Here is a 23,107-nt window from a genome sequence, read left to right on the forward strand (position 1 = left end):
GTATGCATGTTTTGGTAGATCGGGCTGTTGAATCTTGGAAAGCTATCAATGAGAAACAAAAGCGACGCTACGAATAATAGTCCTCCTTGCGTTTGCCGTGGATGTTTCGACAGGGTGAATGCTTGTTACGGGACCTGCACTCCGTAGGGGAAAAGCCAAGATATGGATGACAGAAAATAAAAAACCCCAAGCAGCAAGCGCCGACCAGAAGATGTCGCTGTGTGAGCCGAGGCGCTTGGGGGAGAAGGCTGAAACCGAGAGCTGTTTGACATGCGTCACAGAACCCGCACTCTGTGGCAGAAGAAGCCCGTGCATAGGTCTGGTGGGCGGCCCCCTGCCAACCCCTGTTTTTTCTGGAGAGCCTCCACGGTCACCCGCTCTTCCAGCGGCGCGAACTGGACAACAGCAAACCTTATTTCGGCTCCATCTGTGTCCGAATCCACTCAATTCGACGTCAACCTCGACTTCTTCTCCATGCTGGCCACAGCCGCCCCAGGGCCACGAGGGCAGCAACCGCTGTGGCTTGCTCCCCGGGGCTGTGGCCGGCGATGGCACTGGATCAGAGGCTTCATCGTCAGCCGGCACTTGCAGCGCTTCCTGTCAGCTCTCTTCCACTAGGACTTGGCCACGCAAGAGAAGCAAGCCCAAGACCTTCAAAGCCACACGGAAGACACAGACATCCGGGCGGCTGCTACGAATATATACTACATTGACAAGGTGCTAACAAAGTGCCATAGGTATTGGTGCAGCCAAGCGAGGGGTAGTTGTTAGTGAAACGCCGCATCGAGGCGGGAGAGAGATGGCTTGTTCCCAGCAGTCTGGGACCAGTGAGATTCTCATCCATGTCCCCCAAAACACCATCTCAGGATAGCTTGCCACCACACAGACGAACCCATGATGCGTTCGCAACAACATCAATTGCCAGCTGCAAACACGAGCAGGACCTCTTTCAGCATTGATCCTTGATATAAACCAATTTCCTTTGGTTTTTCTTGGTGGCATCGCAGCTTTCCTAGCCTAGCGCCGAGAGGTTGCGGTCAAAACGTCGAGACGTTTCAAAGACCTCACCTTGGACCCCCCGGCCCTTGCAAGCACCCCCTGTCCCCCCTACCATTCGGATGTCTCGAGATGCGCTGCAGGTGGATGCGTGCGAGTGCACCTTCAGACGATCCTTCACTTTCCCGCCGGGACCATATTCATGCTTTAAATCACGGCACGTCCCAGACCTCCTGGCCTGGCCTTCTCTTTTTTCCTCTTCATCTGTCCATAGTCTTCAGTTCAGGTGTCGTCCTGTTTTCTTAATCTTTTTCCTCTCTCTTCTCTTCTTCGCCGTCAACCATTCTTTTGACCCTTTACCAACTACCAGGCTAGACCTGTAATATTCACACAGCGCCAGTCGCTTTATTATCAGAAAACAACTTAACAAACACTCTCTTTTTCGACGAGCCGGACACTCGCTTCAAACCTCCCCTTTTTATTTTATCACCAAACAACACAAAACCACATACACATATACCTCAAAATGCAGTTCAAGACACTTGCCCTTGCCGCTCTCGCGAGCTTGGCCTCCGCTCAAAGAACCTGGGTTGTCACCGTTGCGCAGAACGGCAGCCTCACCTTTTCCCCCGACAACATCAAGGCCGCCCCAGGCGAGTTTGTCCAGTTCCAGTTCCTCGCTGGCAACCACACCGTCACTCAGTCCACCTTCGACAAGCCATGCCAGCCCATCGCCATGCACAGCAACGCTACCGGCTTCCACTCCGGCTTCCAGCCCGTGGCCGCCTCTGCCTCGATGGGCATGATCCCCACCTACACCATCCAGATCAACAACACCAACCCCCTCTGGCTCTACTGCGCTCAGGGCCGTCACTGCGAGAACGGCATGTCCATGGTCATTAACGAGCCGTACGTTTTTTTCCCCTCTACCTCTTCAGACTGAAGATATGACAAACTAACACATCAAAACAGAGCAACCAACCCCAACCGCACCCTCGCCAACTACAAGGCCCTTGCCGCCCAGGCTCAGACCATTCTCCCCGGCGGCAGCGCCTCGGGCGGCCAGACCGGCAGCACCGACTCCCCCACCACTCCCCCCACCGGCACCACCCCCGATGGCGAGACCGCCCCCGGCACCGAGACCTCCGAGAGCGCCTCCCCAAGCGTCACGGCCGGTGCTGGCATGCTCGCCGCGCCAGGAGCCTTTGTGCTCTTTGCCGCCGGTGCCGTTGCCATGCTTCTTTAATGTCCATTTTTACCACCTGGGTATTAGAGTGATGTCTTTTTCAATTTCAAAAAGCAGGAGGAGGAATTTAATATTTTTTGGGACTTGTTTCAAAGGGATAAACAGGAGGCTACCTATCTAGCCCTCGGGTTTTGGGGCTGGGTGAGTGGGGATGATGATACCAAAGAGAGAAAGAGCCTGGTGAATGGAGTCGTTTTATGTTGTTCAATTCTAGGGGGAGATATCTTGGTGTACATAATTCTTTGTTGTGGTTGCATGATATCGCCCCGGTGTTCTTTTTTGTTTTTTTGACTTGGGGCTTTTTGCAAAAGGAAACCAATGTGTTTTTCTATTGCATTTTTTAGCTGTATCAAAAATTTATATGTGGTGTTGTTTATGGTAACCTTTTCGTTCAAGAATATATGCCAAGTGTGGTGATCATGAAAAATGCAACGTAATATGGCTTGAAGCTTTGTATGACAAATTTGACTAGACAGAAAAGTCCACGTATATGATACATCCATAATTTTCCCTTCCCCAAAAAAGCCCGGAAAAACAAAACTCGCTTCTTGACTATACCTATATAGCTAATAACCCTATTCATCCTTCTGCCCCGGAATTTTCCTCACCTTCCTCCCCTTCGCTGCCGCCTCACACAACGGCCTCCTCGGCTCCGTCCCCGGCCACCCCTTGGGCATCTTGACATAGCCGACCTTTCTGTACTTGTCGCTCTTTGCGAAAAAATCAACCCAGTGCTTCAGCCCGTCGTGCACCTTTTTCAACGCCTCCTCCCTCTCCTTCTTTTTCATCTCCTTGAGCTCCGCGCGGGAGAAGTGCTTGTCTACGGCTGGGTCGTCCAGGGGGAGGTACATCTCTTCCACCCCCCTCATGTCGGGGGAGCGGTCTTCGGCAAAGCAACCCGTGACGTAGGCGCGGGCGGCGTCGCAGCCGGCAAAGTAATGGTAGGAGCCGCCGGGGCCGTAGGTCCGGCGGTTGGAGGAGACGTCGTAGATTGTCCAGTTGATTGCTAGGTAGATGGGGAGGTCGGGGTTGGTGCCGTCGTAGAGGGAGAGTTCAGCTGGGGTGAGGTAGATCGGTCCTTGCTGCGGGGGGATGTTAGTGACGGAAAGGGGGCGGGTCGAAAGGGGGCGGGGGAAACGCACGAAGAGCTCCTTGTAGTAGGCTTTGGTTAGGTACTTTGGGGGGTTGGACATGCCCCAGAAGAAGGTCTCGCCGTTGGAGACGAGGTAGCTCAACCCGCAGGAGGCGAGGAAGAGGAAAGAGATGACACGGAGGGCGTCGAGAGCGATATTGGCGGTGTCGTACTCGTCGACATCATCTTTGGACTTTTTCTTCTTGGACTTTGGCTTCTTTACGGGTTGGGATGTTTTCTTGCTGGTGGATTCTGATTCTGAGGAGGAGAGCGTCTGAACTCGTTTGAGGGGGAGCTGTTGTTCGGTTTCTGAGGCAGAGGAGTCTTTGGCCTCGGGCTTGCGCCGCCGGACTGCGGGTTCGGGGGAGGCCATCAGGAGGGTTTACAAGAGGGATTCAGGAGAGCTTGGGACAAGTAGATTCAATTGGGGTGTTTAACGGTGGACAAACGGATATTGTACTCCGTACAGCAAGAGGTGGTATGTAGGAAGAGAAGTCCGGTATGGCCAGATCTCCAACGTTGTTTTTAACCGGCCATGCGAGGCTGAGAAGTGGGATGCGACGGAGGGATGGGAACTGACGGTCCGCGATTGCTGTAATCAATGAGTGACCATTAAACCCCCCCCCCCACTGTGCTTCTGCTTCGGTGAGCCGTTCCGCAATCTCGGATTGGAGCGAGGCTGCAGATGACCGAGAGCCCCGCTTTGGACCGCGAAGCTAGCTCACGCGTCGCCCATAGCAACTCCCCACAGTACGATATGCCGGGCTGTGGTTGGTCAAAATGGCCTGAAGAAAGCACTGGGCAGGTCAGTGGTAAATACAGGAACCCTGTAAAATTAATAACGCTCTGGTCTGTCTCTCCCTCAGTGGGACGATTTCCAGATTATCAATCCCAAGATTGCGATCACGACTTTTATGACTGACCACCACCTGCCATTGCATTCACCCTTTTTTGTCGCACATTTTTCATGGTGCAGGTCTAGCACACTTTTACACACAACCACAACCGTATCCTACCCATTGTATTTTGGGCACGACACGAGCTTTTATCTTGATCCGAACCCTGATAACAAACGAGAGTGAGGGTATAAATAGACTTCGACGCACGGGGAGAAGCCACCACCCCCTCCACAAGACAAAAAGACAAGACAACACCCTGTCGTCATTCGGCAAACCACCTACCAACTGCGCAAACCCAACATCAGTCCTTTACAGAATCGCTTTGCATGACACCACAATAACATATACCTTCAACACTCGACCATGTCTATGCCGTCGAGTCCTGCCGGTGGCGGCACCACCACCACAACACCCCTCCAGCCCATGTCGCATAACCAACAACGCGAGCGCGATCCCGCTCTCCTCTCGCCCACCCAGACTAGAGGTCGCGGCCTGACCCTCGGAGCTTCCACGGACAATGCGCGCGACAGCTCGGTTCACGAAAAGATTAACCAGTTCAACTCGCTCGCCGTGCAATCAAAACAACTCGAGCGCAAGACCGCCGATGCCGCCCTCAAGCGCGCCATGCTTGGCCGGGAGGAGGCCGAGAGCGAAATGCGCCGCTACCGTGACGAGTGTAGAATGCTCAGGAGGGCGGTAGAGGAAGGGAGAGAACGGGAACGAAAAGTGGGCGAGAGACTGGAGACAGTAATGGTATGTTTACGGTCCTTTTCCGGTAGCTAATCCGGGCGCCAAGCAGACAAAGACTAATGCGGGAATAAACAAAACAGGAGAGCTATGGACGCGCAAAGGAGACACACGAACACACCAAAGAACTCTGGGAGAAGGAGATCCGTCGCGCCCGAAAGGAGACCTTCAAGACCCAGAGTGCCTTTGTCAAGCTTCAGGAAGAGCTCAAGAATTCTCGGAACGCCCACAGGTCGACCGAAGAGGAGCTTCATCGCGAAAAGCAGCTATGCTCTGAACGGGCACAGGACGCTTTTACCGCCAAATACCAGCTTGTAGCTCTTCAGAACCAACTTGAGCAGGCTCTCGAAAAGATCAAGACACTTGAGCAGGAACGTGACTCGCTCAAAACGATGGTCGAACAAGAGAAGCAGCTCCGGCTAGTGGCCGAGGAGGGCAAACGCCCCGCATCCGACGACGAGAGAATTACGCCACGCAAGCGACCACGGACATCCTCCATCAGCTCATCATCGTCCGATGTACCCGACTTTGAGGAGATTACCCGGAAATGGGAGTGGGAGAAGCAGCGCGCCGACAGGGCAGTGCAGCAAGTGCAGTTCCTCGAGACCGAGTGCCGGTTGAGGGTCTGCGCCGCGGCCAAAGCCTTTCGTCGAAGCAGTTCAAGCCGAGGGAGCACAAGCACTAGTCGTCGATCCAGCCCCCGACGCAAACGACCCAGTCTCTTGAGAATCGCAGATGCTGCCGACGCTGTCATCATTGGAGGCAACGCCGAGCCGTCTCCTGATCTCGCCTCACCAAAGCGTTCCAAGACCGACATGCTCAGGGAGGAGCTGGGCTCTCGGAATGACAGGTTCTTTACACCGGTTGAGCAACCTGTACGTTATTCTCGCACGCCGAGCGTTGACCCGCTAGATTTCGCGATGCTTGATAAGGACAGGACATCGCTACTGTCGTTGCTCGACGCCCCCCATAGAGAGGAGAGCCCAGCGTTGACGTTTAGCATTCCCACCGTTCCAGCACCCGCCCCAGCCGCAACAGTAAAGCAGGTTGTTCGGCAAGAAGAACCGGAATCGGATGTCGAGGTTCATAGATCGGTCCCGCATCCTGTGCCAGAGCCTGTTGTTCCCGTCCATCAGGAACCGTCCCCCCGTTCTGCCGCGCCTTCGACCGACCCTTTGCCATCTGTCAAGACCCTCAGCAACGAGCTACCAGCCCCTGCTCCGCGTCCTCACACCTCGAATTCGTTTCATCGGTTCCGGGAAGCCGCCGCCAAAGCCGCGCTTACTGTTGTGACAACCACGACAAAGGTGCCACTCAAAGACGAGAACAAGGACCCGAACCTCGCTTCCAAGATCATGAAGATGCAAAAAGAACAGCAATACCAAACTCCCAACCGAGGGAATATCTCAGCCGGGAGTGAAAACGAGTGGGACAAGCCAAGCTTTGACGTGACGAACCCGGCGCTGACGCCGACCATGACGAGGGAGGAAGCTCTAGAGCAGATAAGAGATCGGAGAGTCCGGGCTAGGAGTGTCGGGCGTCCTGGTGGTGCTGCTGGATCTCAGGGAACCCTGTCGAGGAAGGTGTCGACTGAGACGATGAAGAGTGGCAGCGGGCCAAGGGGGAGGGAGCAGGAGAGGAGGGATGTTAGCGTGCAGAGCGCGCCAACTGTGATGACGGGAAATAGGGAGCCCAGCAGGGGGGCGGTTGTGGGGGGGAGAAGGGTGAGGAATTGAAGTACGATGATAAATGATTGGAAAGTGGCAAGGGAGAGGAGGAGGAGGAGTCAGGATATGACATGATATCCCTTACTGTTTGACTTTTTTTTGTCGGCTTCGGATTTGTATACACCCCTCTCAGCACACACACACACACACACACACACCCACATACACACAACACCCGGTTTGCGGGTTTTTTCGGTTCAGGTTTACAGCAGCATCATCATCACATGGAAAAAGGAAAGGGGTGGGGGGGGTAACACAGGACATTTTTGCATTTCTTCAGGAGTTGCGAGGTTGTCTCTTTTTTTGTCTTCTCCGGGTCTGGATGCCAATGGATGGAAACTGCAAAATCATGATTACAACTCTGAAACTGGACAAAAACTGGGGAAACTTTTCTTACTTGGCGCTCTGGTGTTTCTTTTTTACTGGACGGACGGACGGCTGGCACAAACTTCTATAATACCCCTAACCATTTTGTGTTTTTTCTTTTTTTTCTGTTTGGCTCTTGAAACCATTTTCAAGGAACGCATGGGGTTGGGTGGGAAAGTCTGGCCAAGCGTTTTGCGTTCAGGGGTTGCTGGTTGGGTACTGTCGACGATATCGGGGTGGTGGTGGTGCTGGCTTGACAGGCTTCACTGGTTGTTTAATTGACATTTTACATTGTTCTCATCACAAATTGCTTCGAATGCTGTACTCGACGGTTGGTGATGTATCACTACTTATTTCTTCTTGTCATGAAATGCCATGTAATTAGAATCTGATCATGTCAAAAATCATCAAACTGTCATTGTCATCACCATCATCACCCCAATCCAATCATCGTTTAGACCAAACATCAGTCCATCATTGCGATACTCTCGGTCTACTCCTCCTCAGCTTCCCTTTGGCCCATTTCCAACTTGTGCGGATAAAAAAGACACAGACCGACCCGTGGCATTTCCACTCTCCCCAAGGGAATGACCAGCAACCGACATGGCCCTCGACTTCCTCCTGCCACCTCTGGCAACCCTATGCTGGTCCTTTGTAGCAGACAGCTCCCTCTGCTCCATCATCGCGGCGGTGATCTCTCTGGCACTAACAAAGTACCCCGAAGATAATATCGCCGTGTCCCTCACCTGCTCGGTCGTTACAGCTGGCCAGACCACAAAAACATCCAGAAAATATGTGGCTTCGACCGGTGAATGAAGAGGAGGAGAAGACGTCCCGCTCGATGCTGCTCCCTTGTGGATCCCTTTCAAAGCAGTCTTGTTGCTGCCATTGGCGTGTGATTTTGAAGGAGATGTCTCGAGCGAGCATGAAGACTTGGCGCTGAGCGGCAGCCAAAACTTCTTGTTGTTCAAATCGTCGTCCTCTGGGTCCGTCTCAAATTCCACTCGTCGTTCAAGCCTCTGGATGTACTCCCACTCCTTGCAAGCCTTGGCACAGTATGTCTTCAACTCGGAAACAAATGGCTGACGTTTGGCCTCCAGCACAAGGCTTTCGAAGCAACTTGCGACGGATCTAACCACGGAATCGGTGCATTCGGTGCTGATGGAATCAGTGATGTTCCTGTACTCGGCAAGTGTCCGGAAGAGTACTGAGCGCAGGTGAGCCTCGACCTCTTCGTTTTCTTCGGCCAGATGGTCGAGGAATTCATTTAGCTCGGAGGATTTGTGTAGGAGATAGATGGGCTGGAAGATGGCATTGCGCAACTCATATCCAAGAATGGCGAGGAAAGTGGCTATTCGCATGTGTTTGGCGGTTGCGGAGTTGGAGACGGGGAGAGGGAAGATCCGATCAGTGCGGCTCAGAGCAGGGTGGCTCTTGATCGTGGTCCAGTTGACACCATTCAGGGGCAGGTCATCACAAAAGTATGTCTCGGCCAGTTTGACGGCGGAGTTGCGGATGGAGTCCATGATACTGCAACTTCACCCTTCCGAGTTAGCAATCATATCATAGTCAACTTGAACAAGAGTGAGGAGGACATACATGTGCTTGATATTTTCCGTAATGGGAACCAGCCTGGCTGAAAATGTTGATAATCTCTCAAGCTTGGCTGTCTCCTCACTCAGCACCTGCTTCACGGAGTCAATCTGCCGCTGCATCTTCCCCCTTTCGTCGCCCAGCTGCGTCTCATTGTCGGCGAGCTTCTTCTTGGCCTCGAGGTATTGGCACTCAAGAGTTTGCTTCTGCTTCAAGGCATCCTGGAGCTTTTTGGAAGCATCATCACCTTGCTTCCTAGCTGCGTCTAAACTTGTCTTGAGTCTCACAATCTGGCTGAGTGTATGGGTGTTGTCACGTTCGAGATCGCTGTATTCCTTCCGGAGTTTTTTGTTCTCGGCGCCAATGGAGGCAACTTGCTTGACGACCGGATGGGATGCCAACGTAGTAAACAAATTCTCAATGTCGTCCAAAGAAGGCGGAGTTGTTGAAGCGGTGGTGTTGGAGGAGGAGAGAGTTGCCAGTTTCCCGGTGGACATGCTGGTCAGAGTCAGCTAATATTGTGGGGTTTAATCAGGTGGTTGATTAAGGGGCAAGGCACGTTGGAGAGTATGACACCATGTGGGACTGAAATTTTGCCTGTTCGAATGTTGGGAAGGAGGCATTATGGCGGACAACCACCTTCTTTTTAACTTGCTCGACAGTTTCATCATCTGCATCATTGCTTGTCAAATCTCTGGCTGATTCTCTCACACCAACATCCTGTGCCACCCATCTCCTCTCGTGGCCAATAATGGCACGATGGGCCTCAGTGCGTTGATTGTCCAGCACCTTCCCACATGAAGCTCAGCCTTCCATTTCAAAGTGAAGCTTGTGGTCAGACCCCAAATCTTCATCAGGATTCTCACAGAAAAAACACTTTGATCATGATATGCGATGAGCCAGTGAGGCGAGCAGGTCATCACCTCCCCCCAAGTTGAATGCAAGCCATAAATCATGTCCGGGCCCGCCACCAATCAATGTTCGGTACTGTCTCCGGATAGACAGCCAATTGCCGGTGTCTTTCCGGAGCAAACGGGCTGATAGCATTTGATCCATATGCCTCTTTCCATCGGGTTGATGCCGTGGCATGGAAACTTGAAAGTTTGACAATGGAATTGTGATAGAAGAGCCAATGCTATTTTTATCTGCTGAGATGGCCAGTCATGACGAAATGCCGTTTTATGTTGAGTCGCAAACCAAAGCCTCACTCTGCGGTTCTCCGTGGTCAGGTGGGTTTGATGAGATGGCTTCACATGTAGGTTCTTTTGGAACAAACGGATCCAAGTGACCTTGGCCCTGATCTTGATAGCTGTCAGATTGTGATATCTATGTACCTAGAGCTATCAAACTCAATATGCTGTGCAACCATGCAACCATTACTCCGTTTGATAAAGACTACCTGCGGCCCTTATACAACGCATATCTCCACGCCCAACCTCAACAACTACAACACAAGGACAGCGCGATTAGTTCAGTGGTTAGAATACTCGCTTCCCATCTCGCTCTTGGACAAGCGAGGGACCCGAGTTCGAATCTCGGATCGCGCAGCTGATACTGTTTCGCTTCTTTTTGGTTAGCTTTGGTGCTAACATGGCAGGCGTGGTCAACTTCTTTATGGCAGAAGGAGCGGAGGTGAGTCGGGAAGGGGCGGTGGACCCCTCGGCCCGAACTGGGTACAGTTCAATGGATTCATCTGAGGTTACCTGGTCGAGGACTACCAAAGAGTGGAGGTATGAGAGTGATGCTCAACTGGAAACAACGGTTGATGGGCATGTGTTTTGAAAACGGATTAGGTACTTCAGGGTTGGGACTTGTGTTAGTTAGATACCTACCCAGTTCAAGACTCGCGAGGAGAGGTAAATGTGACTCCACTGCTAACTCGGTGACAACATTGTAACGGGTCTATTTGTCTTGTTAAATTGTTTAGACCATAGACTTGCTTATGTTGAGCGGTTGGAGTAGTTGTGGTCTCTGAGAAAGACGCTGATTTCTGCGTGCCCTATCCATATTCACAAACTTGACGTCCTGAGGCGAAGTAACGACTTGAAAGTCACACATGTTGAGGTGAAGCAGCATGGCATTGCCGTTTAACACACGAGGCTGAATGAAGCCTTCATCGAACGAGTTATATGAGCATCGGTGGTATTAGAAACTTGATGCCACTCGCCATCTCATTGGCTGTAGTACTAATTGCTATCACAGAACAGAGGTCTCCAATCTCGCGGCAGCCGATGCACGTCAGACTTTTCCACAACCGACACAGCAGCTGTGCCTCCCATCTGTCTTGCGGAAAAGGAAGCTCCATGGTGATGCGGCCCGAGCTCCTTTTTGTGAAACGTCACGAGTGCGGAAGAGACGAAGGGCACGAGCCACCCTGCGCCGCGAGCCACGCATCCGGCAACAGAAGCGGAAGCTTCCCGAGCGAGAAAAAGAGAAACGGGAACGCTTTCGAAGCACACCCCTGTCATCATCCTGCTGACATTTAAGGCTTCAATATTTCCAACTGCTGAGCCTCCTCTGACAAACTGATGTAACCAGCCTGTATTTGATCATGGTGCTGAGAAGGCGCCTTTACTGTGTCTATTTTTCTTTCCTTTCGAATGCAATGAATGAATGAATGGATGGATGAATGAATGAATGCGCCGCCAATCGATGAACTCCGCCGTGTTACCATCGTCTGTTTACCCCGAAACCACTGAGAGCTAGGAACCGGATCTCACTCGGCTCCATGGCCAGACCGGCCGGCGACCAGCTGAACGCTCACGCAGCACCAGCAACAAATGGCCATATGGGCATCTCGCAGCCATCCTCCTCTCAACCGCTTTCCACCACCCAGCTTATCAGCCACATTCCCAAAATCCTCCCTCACGAGCGCGTCTTCCCCATACAGATAGGGTCTGAGCTCTTCAAACTATCGGGTGCATCGCTATCATCCGATGGTATGTATATCATCTGAGTGGGTGGAGGGAATGAGCACAAACTGACTGACATGAACAGCGCCGTCGTACTTTTCCCAATACTTTCTGTGTCAGCTAAAACAGGCCGAAGAAAATGGAGAAGACATTTCCAACGCCATCCGGACCTTGTCCATCGATCGTGACCCAGACACGTTTAAAGACATTGCTCTACACCTTCAGGGGTATCATGTGAAACCGCGAGATGCAACGCACTTTGTGCGATTGTTTGCCGATGCACAGTTTTACAGACGTGAGACAACGCTTCTATTGCTACTTGCTGCAAGGCCGAAGACATGTTGGGCTAACGCTGTGTCTTGCTAGTCCCCAAGTTGATGTCCCAGTTGTACGAGGAGAGCATCTTTACTACTATTGGAGAGCGCCAGTTTGAAATACCGCGAGAGCTATTCAATGACCCAGGGAACTCACCCAACTTTTTCTCGCTGGGCTTTGCTGTCTTCTTTTCCTCACCAGACGAGCTCTTTCCTGGCTTGGACAGAGAAGGGCTTCTTCGGCCACCATCGATTGTGCCCCCTGCGATCCCAACACGTAACGGGGATATTTTTGCCGAGCTACTAAACCTTCTCCGAGGATATCCGGTCAATATTCGCGATGAAGGCCATCGCGCAGAGCTACTCCGAGATTGCCGGTATTTCAACTTCAAAGGGCTCGAGCAGCGTCTGATCCCGCATCAGATATCCTACAACCTGTCACGTAGACGACACGAAATTGTTCTTCGGCTCAGGGACATACTCAAAAGCGGCATCACGGTAGCTTCCGAGCCCACCGCACTCGATCCAGCCGCCGGATGGGTCAACTACGCCCGCCCGTTCGTCGACGAGAAATCTTATGAGCTAGTGCTCGAGATTGGCGATGAGAGCACCAGGCTACAGTTTGGACCGAATGGATCGATCCGAGCCGAGTTCTTTGGGGAAGTCAAGACTCGCGTGGCGAAACTTTTCGAGGTCATCTCTACCAAGCTCAACTTACCGCCCACAACACAGCCCCTCGGGTTGCTAATGACACAAGGGGGTGCGAGCAGCCAACCAGCTACGCCGGGGAATACACCGCTTAGCGAGGATTTGGTAAGGGTTGTGATGGATCCCGAGGCAAGCGTCACGCTGGACGGAAGAGCCTGGAGCTTGGAAGAGGCGGGGAATAGCTCGGTGCCGTCATCGGCTGGGGGACTGGATGGTGTGAGTGGCGGTGGTGAACAGAACTCGCCCTCGGCGTTACTGCTGTCTGTTCCGGCCTCACAGCCGTTTTCGAGGAAGAGGAGGAGGGTGGATATGAATGGCGGACTGGAGGAATGGATTGTGCGGACTGGGCAGTGGCGGCTGAGGATTCAAGGGGTCAAGAATGGGAAGGCGGCGGTAGAGTGTTGTTTGGTGGCGGTCAAGCTGGATGCTATGAGCTCGGAGCATGCTAGGAATCTGCAGAGGTCCTTTTTGGGAGGGTGACTTTGGATATGCTGGGAATGATACCTTGAGTTGTTGGATATGAGGGTGTTTGTATGTCGTTGTCATGTTGGAATTCATGGCATGGGATTATTGTGTTTATCCTATTACAAACTCTCTGTTTTTTTATTAATCAGCAAGCATATTACTTTATGACAACAGGCTGTGACAGTTCAGTGAGGCAACGAATGGATGAGTGTTGCACTGGCACTGACTGGTGATTCCATGTTCCAGTGGGTCTCTTGGCCATCAGATGTTGCTGGCAAAATATGGATCCCTCCCAAATTGAGATTGGCCTATCAATCTGGACCATGTAACCGTCAGGAGGCCCGCTCTTTCACTGTCCAGCCATCTCTTCCATGTCCCTTGGGGTGAGGCTTGCTGTGATGTATGCTGTATAGGACATATATGTATGTAGGTCGGGTGTCTGTAAGGTACAGACATAAACTGGTTGGGTATCTGTAGGGAGTGAAGCAAGTCGGGGCTCAGACGGCGAGACTGCCGGCATCCCGGACCCAGCCAGCCGGGCAGCAGACCGGACTGGGATTGGACAGACACGACGCTCGGGCCAAGGAGTGATCACAACCAGCGGTGTTTTGGGGGGTGCTTTCTGCGGTGTGCTCAGTGCACGGCAGTGACTGGCTGATAAAGCACGGGCAAGGAGAGGAAGCGCGCTTGCCTGCTTCGGGGAACGCTTCTGTCAACAATCAAATTTCCCCACCACTGTCACCCAAGTTCAACCTTCAGGCTTCCGAAGAACGACCAACCTTCAAATTTCCACTTCTCCAGCCAAACCCGCCTGTTGTTGTTGTTGTCTTGTGACCCAGCTGCTGTCTTTGGTTTTGCTGACAGGCTATATTCATATTGCACCTCTCTCTTTTTTTTGCAGCAAAGAGTACTTCTGCTACCAAGTCAAGATGCGTGAGATTATCAGCTTGAACGGTATGTTTTTTTTGCCCCGACCTGAAGCTCCTTTTTTTCTCAGCGTGGCGCGCGTCTTTGGCCTCACCGCATCGGTTGGGGGCACCTCGATATCGGCGCATACCACCGACTCAACACCCTTTTGGACGACTTTTGTGTTGATACTGACTTTCTCTGTCTATAGTCGGCCAGGCCGGTTGCCAGATCGCCAACTCCTGCTGGGAGGTATGTACAGCATCACCCCTCTCTCGACTCGTCCTCCTCCTCCCCGGTTGCCCGCATCGTCATCAGAGCTGCCTCGCCTCGTGACAACACACCAGGCGACATCATGACTTTCGATCTGCTCTGCTCGGCACCGATGAACACTACATTCGATATGCTTGATGGAATAGGGACTTTACTGACCTTACATGTTTAGCTGTACTGCCTTGAGCACGGCATCCAGGTATGCTCTCGTCCCCGATTTTTAGCGGTCGGAATATTGTGATACTGACCCGTTCATATCATTAGCCCGATGGATACCTCACTGAGGAGCGCAAGGCTGCTGACCCCGACCATGGCTTCAGCACTTTCTTCTCTGAGACTGGTGCGTACTTGGGACCTTTGATGATGTGTGCCCTCATATCTTTTGGCCCAGCTGACGGATGTATGCCCAAGCAGGAAATGGCAAATATGTTCCCCGGACAATCTACTGCGATCTCGAGCCCAACGTCGTCGATGAGGTCCGCACTGGTGCCTACCGTGGCCTCTTCCACCCCGAGCACATGATTACCGGAAAGGAGGACGCCTCCAACAACTATGCCCGCGGTCACTACACTGTCGGCAAGGAGCTTATTGATCAGGTGCTCGACAAGGTCCGCCGCGTGGCCGATAACTGCAGTGGTCTTCAGGGTTTCCTCGTTTTCCACTCCTTCGGTGGTGGTACCGGTTCCGGTTTCGGTGCTCTGTTGATGGAGCGCCTCTCGGTTGACTATGGCAAGAAGTCAAAGCTCGAGTTCTGCGTCTATCCTGCCCCCCAGACCGCTACCTCTGTTGTTGAGCCCTACAACTCTATTCTCACCACCCACACTACCCTTGAGCACGCCGACTGCTCCTTCATGGTCGACAACGAGGCCATCTACGATATCTGCCGTCGCAACCTTGGTCTCGAGCGCCCCAACTATGAGAACCTGAACCGTCTCATTGCTCAGGGTATGTTTTTCCAGAGCACCAGAGGTATTCTTTTTGACACCTGCTGACATATCTTCCAGTCGTTTCTTCCATTACCGCCTCGCTCCGTTTCGATGGCTCCCTGAACGTCGATCTCAACGAGTTCCAGACCAACTTGGTCCCCTACCCCCGCATCCACTTCCCTCTGGTTGCTTATGCCCCCGTCATCTCGGCCGCCAAGGCTGCCCACGAGGCCAACAGCGTCCAGGAGATGACCATGTCTTGCTTCGAGCCCAACAACCAGATGGTCAAGTGCGACCCCCGCAATGGCAAGTACATGGCTACCTGCTTGTTGTACCGCGGTGACGTCGTCCCCAACGACGCCCACGCTGCCGTTGCCACCCTCAAGACCAAGCGCACCATCCAGTTCGTCGACTGGTGCCCTACCGGTTTCAAGCTTGGTATTTGCTACCAGCCCCCCCACCAGGTGCCCAACGGCGATCTGGCCAAGGTTAACCGTGCTGTGTATGTATACCCTGGCTGTTATATATTTTATTTTGTTACAACTTGCTAACTATGCCTCTAGCTGCATGCTTTCCAACACCACCGCCATTGCCGAGGCCTGGTCCGCTCTCTCTCACAAGTTCGATCTCATGTACTCCAAGCGCGCCTTCGTCCACTGGTATGTTGGTGAGGGTATGGAGGAGGGTGAGTTCTCGGAGGCTCGCGAGGATCTTGCTGCTCTTGAGCGCGATTACGAGGAGGTTGCTGCCGATTCGATGGAGGGTGAGGATGTCGAGGCCGAGTATTAAGTGTGGAAGCACGGAAGCTACGTGTGTGGATACTCCGTGGTGGCAAAGTTTGGTATGTTGATTGTGGGCGAATCACCTTGGACGAAGGGTTGTTGTTGTTGCACCGAGTCCTTTTAGTCATCCCCTTTAGGCCTGCGATATCCCGTTGGCGAAAAGAGGCTCTCTGCGTTTTCATGGGTATACTTCCTTGGCAAGCGCGGACCCAGTGAATTTTATTTTGTTAGACGGAAAGTGAATAGTGAATTTTAATGGAGAACAGCAGAATACCTGGAGGGATATTATAATGTTGTCTTGTTTTGTTTTGTTTTGTTTGGGGAGTGGGACAGACTGTGTACATAGGAGAGATCCCCCGGAGTACAGTATTTGTTGTCACACCTAAATGGTACTTTTCCAAGTGATGCTCAATTATCGCGCATGTCTGCTTTCTGAGACCTGTACTAGCGAGGAGACGGGGTTATGTCTGCAACTGTCTGCAACAAGCTGCCATCTGCACCGTTGCTGCAGTTGCCGTTGGCTGTTGAGCTTGGGGGTTTACTGCAGCTCTGGCAGGACGAGCTTGGTTGGACCCTTGGGACCCAATCAAGGGTTGGGTTGCTGCCAAGGCGCTGTGACAGATCGAGGCATCCCCACTCTGCGGACTTTCCCGCCAGCTGTTTGGCTTCCAGGTTCCTCTCTGCTGCCCAAGGGAGCTTGGGGGAGTCGCAATCCCAGCCTCACGAACGTTGCCAGACCAGACCAGACCGGACGGTTGATTTTCCCCCACTCGACCACTCAACCAGACTCGACATCGCAAACTACGAATGCGCATATGCCATAGTCCACTGCTATGCCCGCATGATTCTTGTTCTTTTGTTTTCTGATTCCTACTGAGCGTCTCTTTCGTCCATTTCCCTCTTGTAATACACGCATTTCCTTTTCCCGCGCACGAAACCGCGACTGCCAGCGAGCGACCCGACCAAGCACGAGAAACAGACATCAGCCACCACCACCACCACCACCACCGAAGAAGGACGACTGAGCAAAAAAACATTTGGTCTCTTTTCGCAACACACGGCACATCTGGTTCTCACCATGGCCGAATCATCTTCTGCCGCCGCCGCCGATGCCGGTACGTGTTTTAAAAAGCAGTGGCAGACAGACCGGCGACTTTTTGGGCAACGGGGGCACGGGCTAACCGGAAATGATGGCTTTAGGGGCACCGAACCTCAACCTCACACCGGAAGAGAAACGAGTCTACGGCCAGCTGTTCCGAGCAGCTGATACAGAAAATGTTGGAGTTGTCACCGGAGAAGTTGCTGTCAAATTCTTTGAGAAGACAAGGCTAGATTCGAGAATCTTGGGCGAGGTTCGTGTTTCAGGGGCTGCATCCCCACCAGCCGATATTGTGACCTCACCAACAACGCTGACACTCTTGTTTTGTGATATTTCTACAGATTTGGCAGATTGCGGATAAAGAAAACAGAGGCTTCCTCACCCCGGCTGGGTTTGGCATCGTCTTGAGGCTCATTGGGCATGCACAGGCCGGCCGGGAACCAACTCCCGAGCTGGCTCTTCAGCAAGGTCCTATTCCACGATTCGATGGCTTCACACCGACCCCTGCCCCTATTCCACCGCCGCCCGCGGTTCAGGCCCAGGCCACGGGCGCCCCAGGTCCCATTCGCATCCCACCGCTGACTCCGGAGAAGGTTGCCCAGTATGCTGGCTTGTTCGAGAGACAGCCTCTTCAGGCTGGCGGTATGCTTCCTGGAGACCAGGCCAAGCAAATCTTTGAGAAATCTGGTCTTCCCAACGAGGTCCTGGGTCGTATCTGGATGCTTGCCGACACCGAACAGCGCGGCGCCCTCGTCTTGACCGAATTCGTTATCGCCATGCACTTGCTTTCTTCCATGAAGACTGGCGCGTTGCGCGGCTTGCCCAACATCCTGCCTGCGGCCCTTTACGAGGCGGCCACTCGCCGTGCACCGCTTGGCGCAAGCATCCCCAGACAACAGTCCCCCACAACGGCTACACCACCCATCTCGGCCGTCCCACGACAGCTCACCGGCCCAGCGCCCTTGCAGCAGATGCGCACCGGAAGTCCCCTTGGCCGCCCCCCGATTGTTGCGCAAACGACTGGAGACTGGCTGGTTACTCCACAGGACAAGGCTCGGTTTGATCAACTGTACGAGGAGCTCGACAAGTCAAAGAAGGGATTCATTACTGGTGAAGAAGCTGTCGGGTTTTTCAGTCAGTCCAATCTTTCCGAGGATGCTCTGGCCCAGATTTGGGATCTGGCCGATATCAACTCTGCGGGCCGCTTGACCAGGGACGAGTTCGCCGTCGCCATGTATCTTATCCGACAGCAACGCACCAAGCCAGGCGCCCATACTTTGCCGACCACCCTCCCCGCCAACCTCATCCCACCGAGCATGCGGGCGCAGGTTGTTAGACCCCCAACAGCCACCGGCGCTTCAGCTTTTGACGCACCCCCACGACCTCAGCCAAAGCCATCTGCGCTCGAAGACTTGTTTGGGCTGGATGATCCTCAGCCGCCAGCGCCAGCTCAGGTGGCTTTGGCTACAGGCGGATCGGCTGGTGGTGATCCCTTTGCTACTAGCATGAGCCCTGTTGCCCCTACGTCACCAGCCAGACCGTCTCCCAACACCTCGACATTCAAGCCTTTTGTTCCGTCCTCTTCCTTTGGCCGCGGCCTTACCACACAGCCTACCGGTGGCTCCAATGCGTCCGCTGCAGGTTCCGTGACTAGTCTCCCGATGAGACCTCCTGCTCCCTCCTTTGAAGACGACCTGCTTGGTGATGCCGAGCCCGAGGTTAGCAAGAACTTGTCGAGCGAGACTACTGAGCTTGCCAACCTGTCCAACCAGATTGGTTCTTTGACCAAGCAAGTGCAGGATGTGCAGGGTCAACGTGCGGCTACCCAGAATGAGCTCAGCCAGTCCAGCATCCAGAAGAAGAACTTTGAGCAGCGTCTGGCTCAGCTGCGCGCCATGTACGAGAAGGAAGCGCAGGATGTCCGGTCGCTCGAGACGCAGCTTACCGCCTCCAAGAATGAGACCAAGAAGCTCCAGACCGAGTTTGCCATGATTGATGCTAGCTATCAAGACATCCAGAACCAGCACCGAACCGTTGTGGCGGCCCTGCAGGCGGATCAACAGGAAAACGCAAGCCTTAAGGAGCGGATCCGGGCAGTGAATGCCGAGATTGCGCAGCTGAAGCCTCAGGTCGAGAAGCTCAAGTCCGAGGCCAGACAGCAAAAGGGGCTTGTCGCTATCAACAAGAAGCAGCTCGCCACCAACGAGGGTGAACGGGACAAGCTGAAGACGGAGGTGGAGGAGCTCACCAAGAGCAACGAGGAGCTTGCCCGCCAGGCCAACAGCAGTTCGCCTGGTTTGGCTCAAGTCGGAAGCCCGGCCCTTTCCACCACGAGCGCTAATAACCCTTTCTTCCGGAGGACGGGAAGCACCGATATCACCGGGGCTTTTGCCTCGCCCCCCATTCGGTCCTTTAGCAACCAGAGCTTCGATGATGTCTTTGGGCCCAGTCTGAACGTCCGTGATACGAGCACCCCTCCTCCTCAGCCCGCCAGTGCTATTCCAGCACAATTCACCGGAACCTCCACTGGCAGCGGATCATTTGCGACACCTGGCTCGAGCAGCCCTAATGTTAGCCGCCAAGCCACCGTCGCGACCGACTCACCTACAGTCCCGGAACCTAGGCAGATCAACTCTACCTTTCTGCCATTTCCCGAACCCACCGACTCCCTGAGCACCTCCCGCCAGGCTTCGCCGGCCTTGAGCCGCCCCGAGACTCACCAGGAGTCCCAACCCATCAGGGCTGCTTCGCCTATTGAGGCTCTCAAGACGGGACAGAGCTTTGCCTCTGGCTCGGGCTCCGACCGGCCAAGAGCCCCCTCGGTCGCTTCGGATAAGCCTTCCAACGTCTTTGGTTCTGTTCCCGAAGAGACGATCCAGCGTCCCGCCACCAGTGGTAACGTGGACCCCTTCGCCGTGGACCAACAAAAGGCCAAGGAGGACTTTGAGTCGGCCTTTGCCAGCTTCAAGCAGGCCAAGGCTGCCGCTCCCGCCTCGTCGGGCGCGGATGCGACCAAGGCATTCTCAACCTTCAACAACGAATTCCCTCCCATCTCGGAACTCGAGCGTGACGACGAGTCGGACAGTGAGAGTGAGCGCGGCGGGTTCGACGATGACTTTGCGCCAGTTTCGCCGGCCACCAAGCCGGTCGAGAAGAGCATCGAGTCTCGATCTGCCTCCCCAACTATCACCACCAAGTCTGCACCAGACGCTGCTGTGGCCGCGGGATCCTCCCAGAGCCCAGCTCCTGAGCAGCAAGCTGCGAGGTACGACCAACGTCGTTTAGTCTCGTTTTCGCTCCAGCCCACCCTTCATTATTACACAGAGACTGACATTATTTGCAGCGAGAAACCTGCCGCCGCCACTACGGCCTCGTCCACTAACCTGACCAAGCTCTCCAGCTCGAATGTAGACGACATCTTTGGCTCAGCTCTCGCAGCCCAGCCTGCTGCCGCTGCAACGAACAACCGCCCGAGCACTGCGACTGCTCCTGCGCCCAAGGGTGCGTTTGACGATCTTGATGACGATTTCGAGGGTCTCGAGGATGCCAAGGAGGGTTCCGCCGACGATGACTTTGCCAACATCTCCCGGTCCGGTCTCGACGACTTCAACCCCGTCTTTGACAGCAGCCCGCCGCCAAGCCAGCCCAAGAGCGACTCGGCCGCCACCAGCGGAGCCTTTGGTGGTGAGAGCAGCTTCGACTTCGCCTCACTATCGACCACTTCGGCCGCCAACAGCACGGCTGGTCCCGCGTCTGCTTCGGGCCCTGGCAAAGCCAAGGGTGATGCCCACGACTGGGATGCCATTTTTGCCGGTCTAGATGAGACCCCCACTGCATCGTCAGTGACGCTGGCCAGTGGCAACGAAAACGCCAAGGAGGCTCCGGCAAGGCCGGCTGCTGGGAGGACGCTGACGGAGGAGGGGGAGCACGATGATCCGATCCTGAAGAACCTCACGAGTATGGGGTACTCCCGGACGGATGCGCTAGCGGCGCTGGAGAAGTATGATAACAATTTGGAGAGGGTAAGCAGCAAGACCAAGAATGGATTTCCTTCTCAGAGCAGGAGGGTGAGGACGTGAGGCTGACCAAAGGTTTTCTTTCTTTTCTTTTAGGCTGCGAATTATCTTGCCAGTCAGTCTTAGGCACATTTCGCAGTTGGAGTAGTTCCGATGAGAGATTTTCTCTTGGATCTTGTTGCGATCTTGATGGGGAAAGGAGCGAGGGGGGAGGGGCGGATGCAGAGGGAGGATTCGTTGGTTATTTGGTTGGGTGGCTGTCAGTTGGTTGTCTGTCTTTGATGATGAGTGATACCTTTTCCTTTGTCTTTTCTACCCATTTTCTCTTGTTGGAACAAGATGTCGTTCCATCACCACCACTACTCTCTGTCCTGCTGGCCATTTTTGCGCTGCATTAGCTGGATACATCACTCTCTCTCTAAACACACGTTTTTCCTTAATGCTTAATTCATTGTCTCTTCACTTCTCTCTATATCTTGTACTATCTGTGCCTGTCGAGGTACTGTTGGGGGATTTCTTTCTGCAGTGTATACTTTACCTTCTGTAGCGTAGTTAAGTGTATATCCTAACTTATCCGTGTTTGGTCTTTTTCTTCCCTTGAGTTGCTGCCCCGTTTCTTGTGGTTACCATGGTGAATGTTGGTTGTATGTGAGTGATTTGTGTGGGGCTGGCTGTTATGGGAGGTGGATCCAATGAGATGCCACAGAATGTCTACCCCGCGCCAAGACCGATTCCAAGCGGCAGGGGTTAGTATTTACAAAGTCATCATCTTTTTGCCCCTCCAAAACTTTTTTTGTTTGTTTGCCGCAACCAAAGGACCCAAGAACAACAACAACCTTTTCACCGCGACGAAAGCGAGGGAGACAAAATGGCCGACGACGACGAGCAGCTCTCCATCTACGACGAGGTCGAGATCGAGGACATGACGTTTGACGAGGCGCTGCAGACGTACCACTACCCGTGTCCTTGCGGCGACAAGTTTGAGATTGCGCTTTGCGACTTGCAGGACGGGGCGGACATTGCTGTCTGTCCGAGTTGCAGCTTGATGATTAGGGTTATTTTTGAGGTGGAGGATTTGCCCGGGGGAGGAGGGAAGGGGGTTGAAGGGGGGAAGGCGGTGGCTGTTTCTGCTTAGAGGGCTGGGAAAACAGAAGGATAGTAAAGCTGAGAGATTTGGGCTGGTGGATAGGTGACAGGGGCGATCGAGCGAACGAACGGAGGAGACTTCACCGATCGAAACCCGCGAGGCGAGCAGAACAATTTCGAGGCTTTTGTTATATGGTCGGTGGCAACAAACTTGTCCCAGCAAAATTCGAGAACTCAGTGATGACGAAAAAGTGTTGGGAATTAGAATTGGTTGTGGTACAAATTCTTCAACATCTGATTCCTTCACATGTCCTTATGTACAATACATTACAACCCCTTCCATCACTACTACTGCCGCTATCATCACCACGACGATCCCTTCCCCATCTCACTACCATCACAACTACCACCACCAGCATTGCCTCAAATTCACACCAACCCCACAGCCATAACAGCAAACACGACCAGCCCCGCCAGAGGCCCCTCCAGCCCAGCAACGTTGCTACCCGCCGCGTTGGTAGGGACGACAGAGGCGGTTGCTATTGTTTTTCTACCGTCAGCTTGGGTCTCTCAACGGCGAGCTCATATCTTGTGGGGAAGATGGTGACAACAACAGTGGGCAACGAAACCCGAGAAGAAAAGGGCAAGGAGGAAAGGGGAAAGGGCAACAGACTGGTAACAGCCGGCGTGGCGGTGGTCGTCGTGGAAGACGGGAAAACGGTCGTCGCCGAGGTGATGGTGGAGACGGAGCCGGTTTCGGTGCTCGTCGTGGTTGTTTGACCTGACACGAGGGCTGCGGCGCCGAGAGCGACGAGTCCGGAGGAGGTGAAGTGCATTTTGTTGAGTCGGGGAGGGTGTTGGGTTGGGTTGGGTTGGGTTTGGGTTTGGGTATCTAGGGGTATCAAGAGGATATT

General features: G+C 53.6%; 9 protein-coding genes across 9 annotated transcripts, besides 1 other annotated feature; 6 read left to right on the top strand and 3 right to left on the bottom strand.

Moving 5' to 3' along the window:
• Nucleotides 1-1,522: 1,522 nt before the first annotated feature.
• PODANS_3_10170 (uncharacterized protein) lies at nt 1,523-2,242 on the top strand (the record flags this gene model as incomplete). Its single annotated transcript, XM_001909794.1, has 2 exons — nt 1,523-1,905; nt 1,969-2,242. 2 exons carry the CDS (start codon nt 1,523-1,525, stop codon nt 2,240-2,242), a joined length of 657 nt encoding a protein of 218 aa, XP_001909829.1.
• A 575-nt stretch (nt 2,243-2,817) lies between these two features.
• Nucleotides 2,818-3,747, bottom strand: PODANS_3_10180 (uncharacterized protein; the record flags this gene model as incomplete). Its single annotated transcript, XM_001909795.1, has 2 exons — nt 2,818-3,324; nt 3,385-3,747. The coding sequence occupies 2 exons, from the start codon at nt 3,745-3,747 to the stop codon at nt 2,818-2,820; spliced, it is 870 nt and encodes a 289-aa protein (XP_001909830.1).
• Nucleotides 3,748-4,636: 889 nt separating this feature from the next.
• On the top strand, nt 4,637-6,756 carry PODANS_3_10190 (uncharacterized protein; the record flags this gene model as incomplete). Its single annotated transcript, XM_001909796.1, has 2 exons — nt 4,637-5,026; nt 5,104-6,756. 2 exons carry the CDS (start codon nt 4,637-4,639, stop codon nt 6,754-6,756), a joined length of 2,043 nt encoding a protein of 680 aa, XP_001909831.1.
• Nucleotides 6,757-7,616: 860 nt separating this feature from the next.
• PODANS_3_10200 (uncharacterized protein) lies at nt 7,617-8,639 on the bottom strand (the record flags this gene model as incomplete). Its single annotated transcript, XM_001909797.1, has 1 exon — nt 7,617-8,639. One exon carries the CDS (start codon nt 8,637-8,639, stop codon nt 7,617-7,619), a length of 1,023 nt encoding a protein of 340 aa, XP_001909832.1.
• A 1,527-nt stretch (nt 8,640-10,166) lies between these two features.
• Nucleotides 10,167-10,253, top strand: a tRNA (tRNA-Gly).
• Nucleotides 10,254-11,434: 1,181 nt separating this feature from the next.
• Nucleotides 11,435-13,120, top strand: PODANS_3_10210 (uncharacterized protein; the record flags this gene model as incomplete). The annotated part of the gene is made up of 3 exons (XM_001909798.1): nt 11,435-11,645; nt 11,704-11,913; nt 11,985-13,120. 3 exons carry the CDS (start codon nt 11,435-11,437, stop codon nt 13,118-13,120), a joined length of 1,557 nt encoding a protein of 518 aa, XP_001909833.1.
• A 914-nt stretch (nt 13,121-14,034) lies between these two features.
• Nucleotides 14,035-15,999, top strand: PODANS_3_10220 (uncharacterized protein; the record flags this gene model as incomplete). Its single annotated transcript, XM_001909799.1, has 7 exons — nt 14,035-14,059; nt 14,223-14,263; nt 14,457-14,483; nt 14,549-14,624; nt 14,696-15,229; nt 15,289-15,712; nt 15,774-15,999. 7 exons carry the CDS (start codon nt 14,035-14,037, stop codon nt 15,997-15,999), a joined length of 1,353 nt encoding a protein of 450 aa, XP_001909834.1.
• Nucleotides 16,000-17,432: 1,433 nt separating this feature from the next.
• Nucleotides 17,433-21,233, top strand: PODANS_3_10230 (uncharacterized protein; the record flags this gene model as incomplete). Its single annotated transcript, XM_001909800.1, has 2 exons — nt 17,433-21,113; nt 21,204-21,233. Coding segments are annotated over 2 exons (3,711 nt in total), but the record flags the coding sequence as incomplete, so codon positions are not given.
• Nucleotides 21,234-21,975: 742 nt separating this feature from the next.
• On the top strand, nt 21,976-22,242 carry PODANS_3_10240 (uncharacterized protein; the record flags this gene model as incomplete). The annotated part of the gene is made up of 1 exon (XM_001909801.1): nt 21,976-22,242. One exon carries the CDS (start codon nt 21,976-21,978, stop codon nt 22,240-22,242), a length of 267 nt encoding a protein of 88 aa, XP_001909836.1.
• Nucleotides 22,243-22,622: 380 nt separating this feature from the next.
• On the bottom strand, nt 22,623-23,029 carry PODANS_3_10245 (uncharacterized protein; the record flags this gene model as incomplete). Its single annotated transcript, XM_001909802.1, has 2 exons — nt 22,623-22,732; nt 22,867-23,029. The coding sequence occupies 2 exons, from the start codon at nt 23,027-23,029 to the stop codon at nt 22,623-22,625; spliced, it is 273 nt and encodes a 90-aa protein (XP_001909837.1).
• Nucleotides 23,030-23,107: the final 78 nt, after the last annotated feature.

The sequence above is a fragment of the Podospora anserina genome, chromosome 3 (genome assembly GCF_000226545.1).
Source record: "Podospora anserina S mat+ genomic DNA chromosome 3, supercontig 2".
In the NCBI taxonomy this organism is placed as follows: domain Eukaryota; kingdom Fungi; phylum Ascomycota; class Sordariomycetes; order Sordariales; family Podosporaceae; genus Podospora; species Podospora anserina.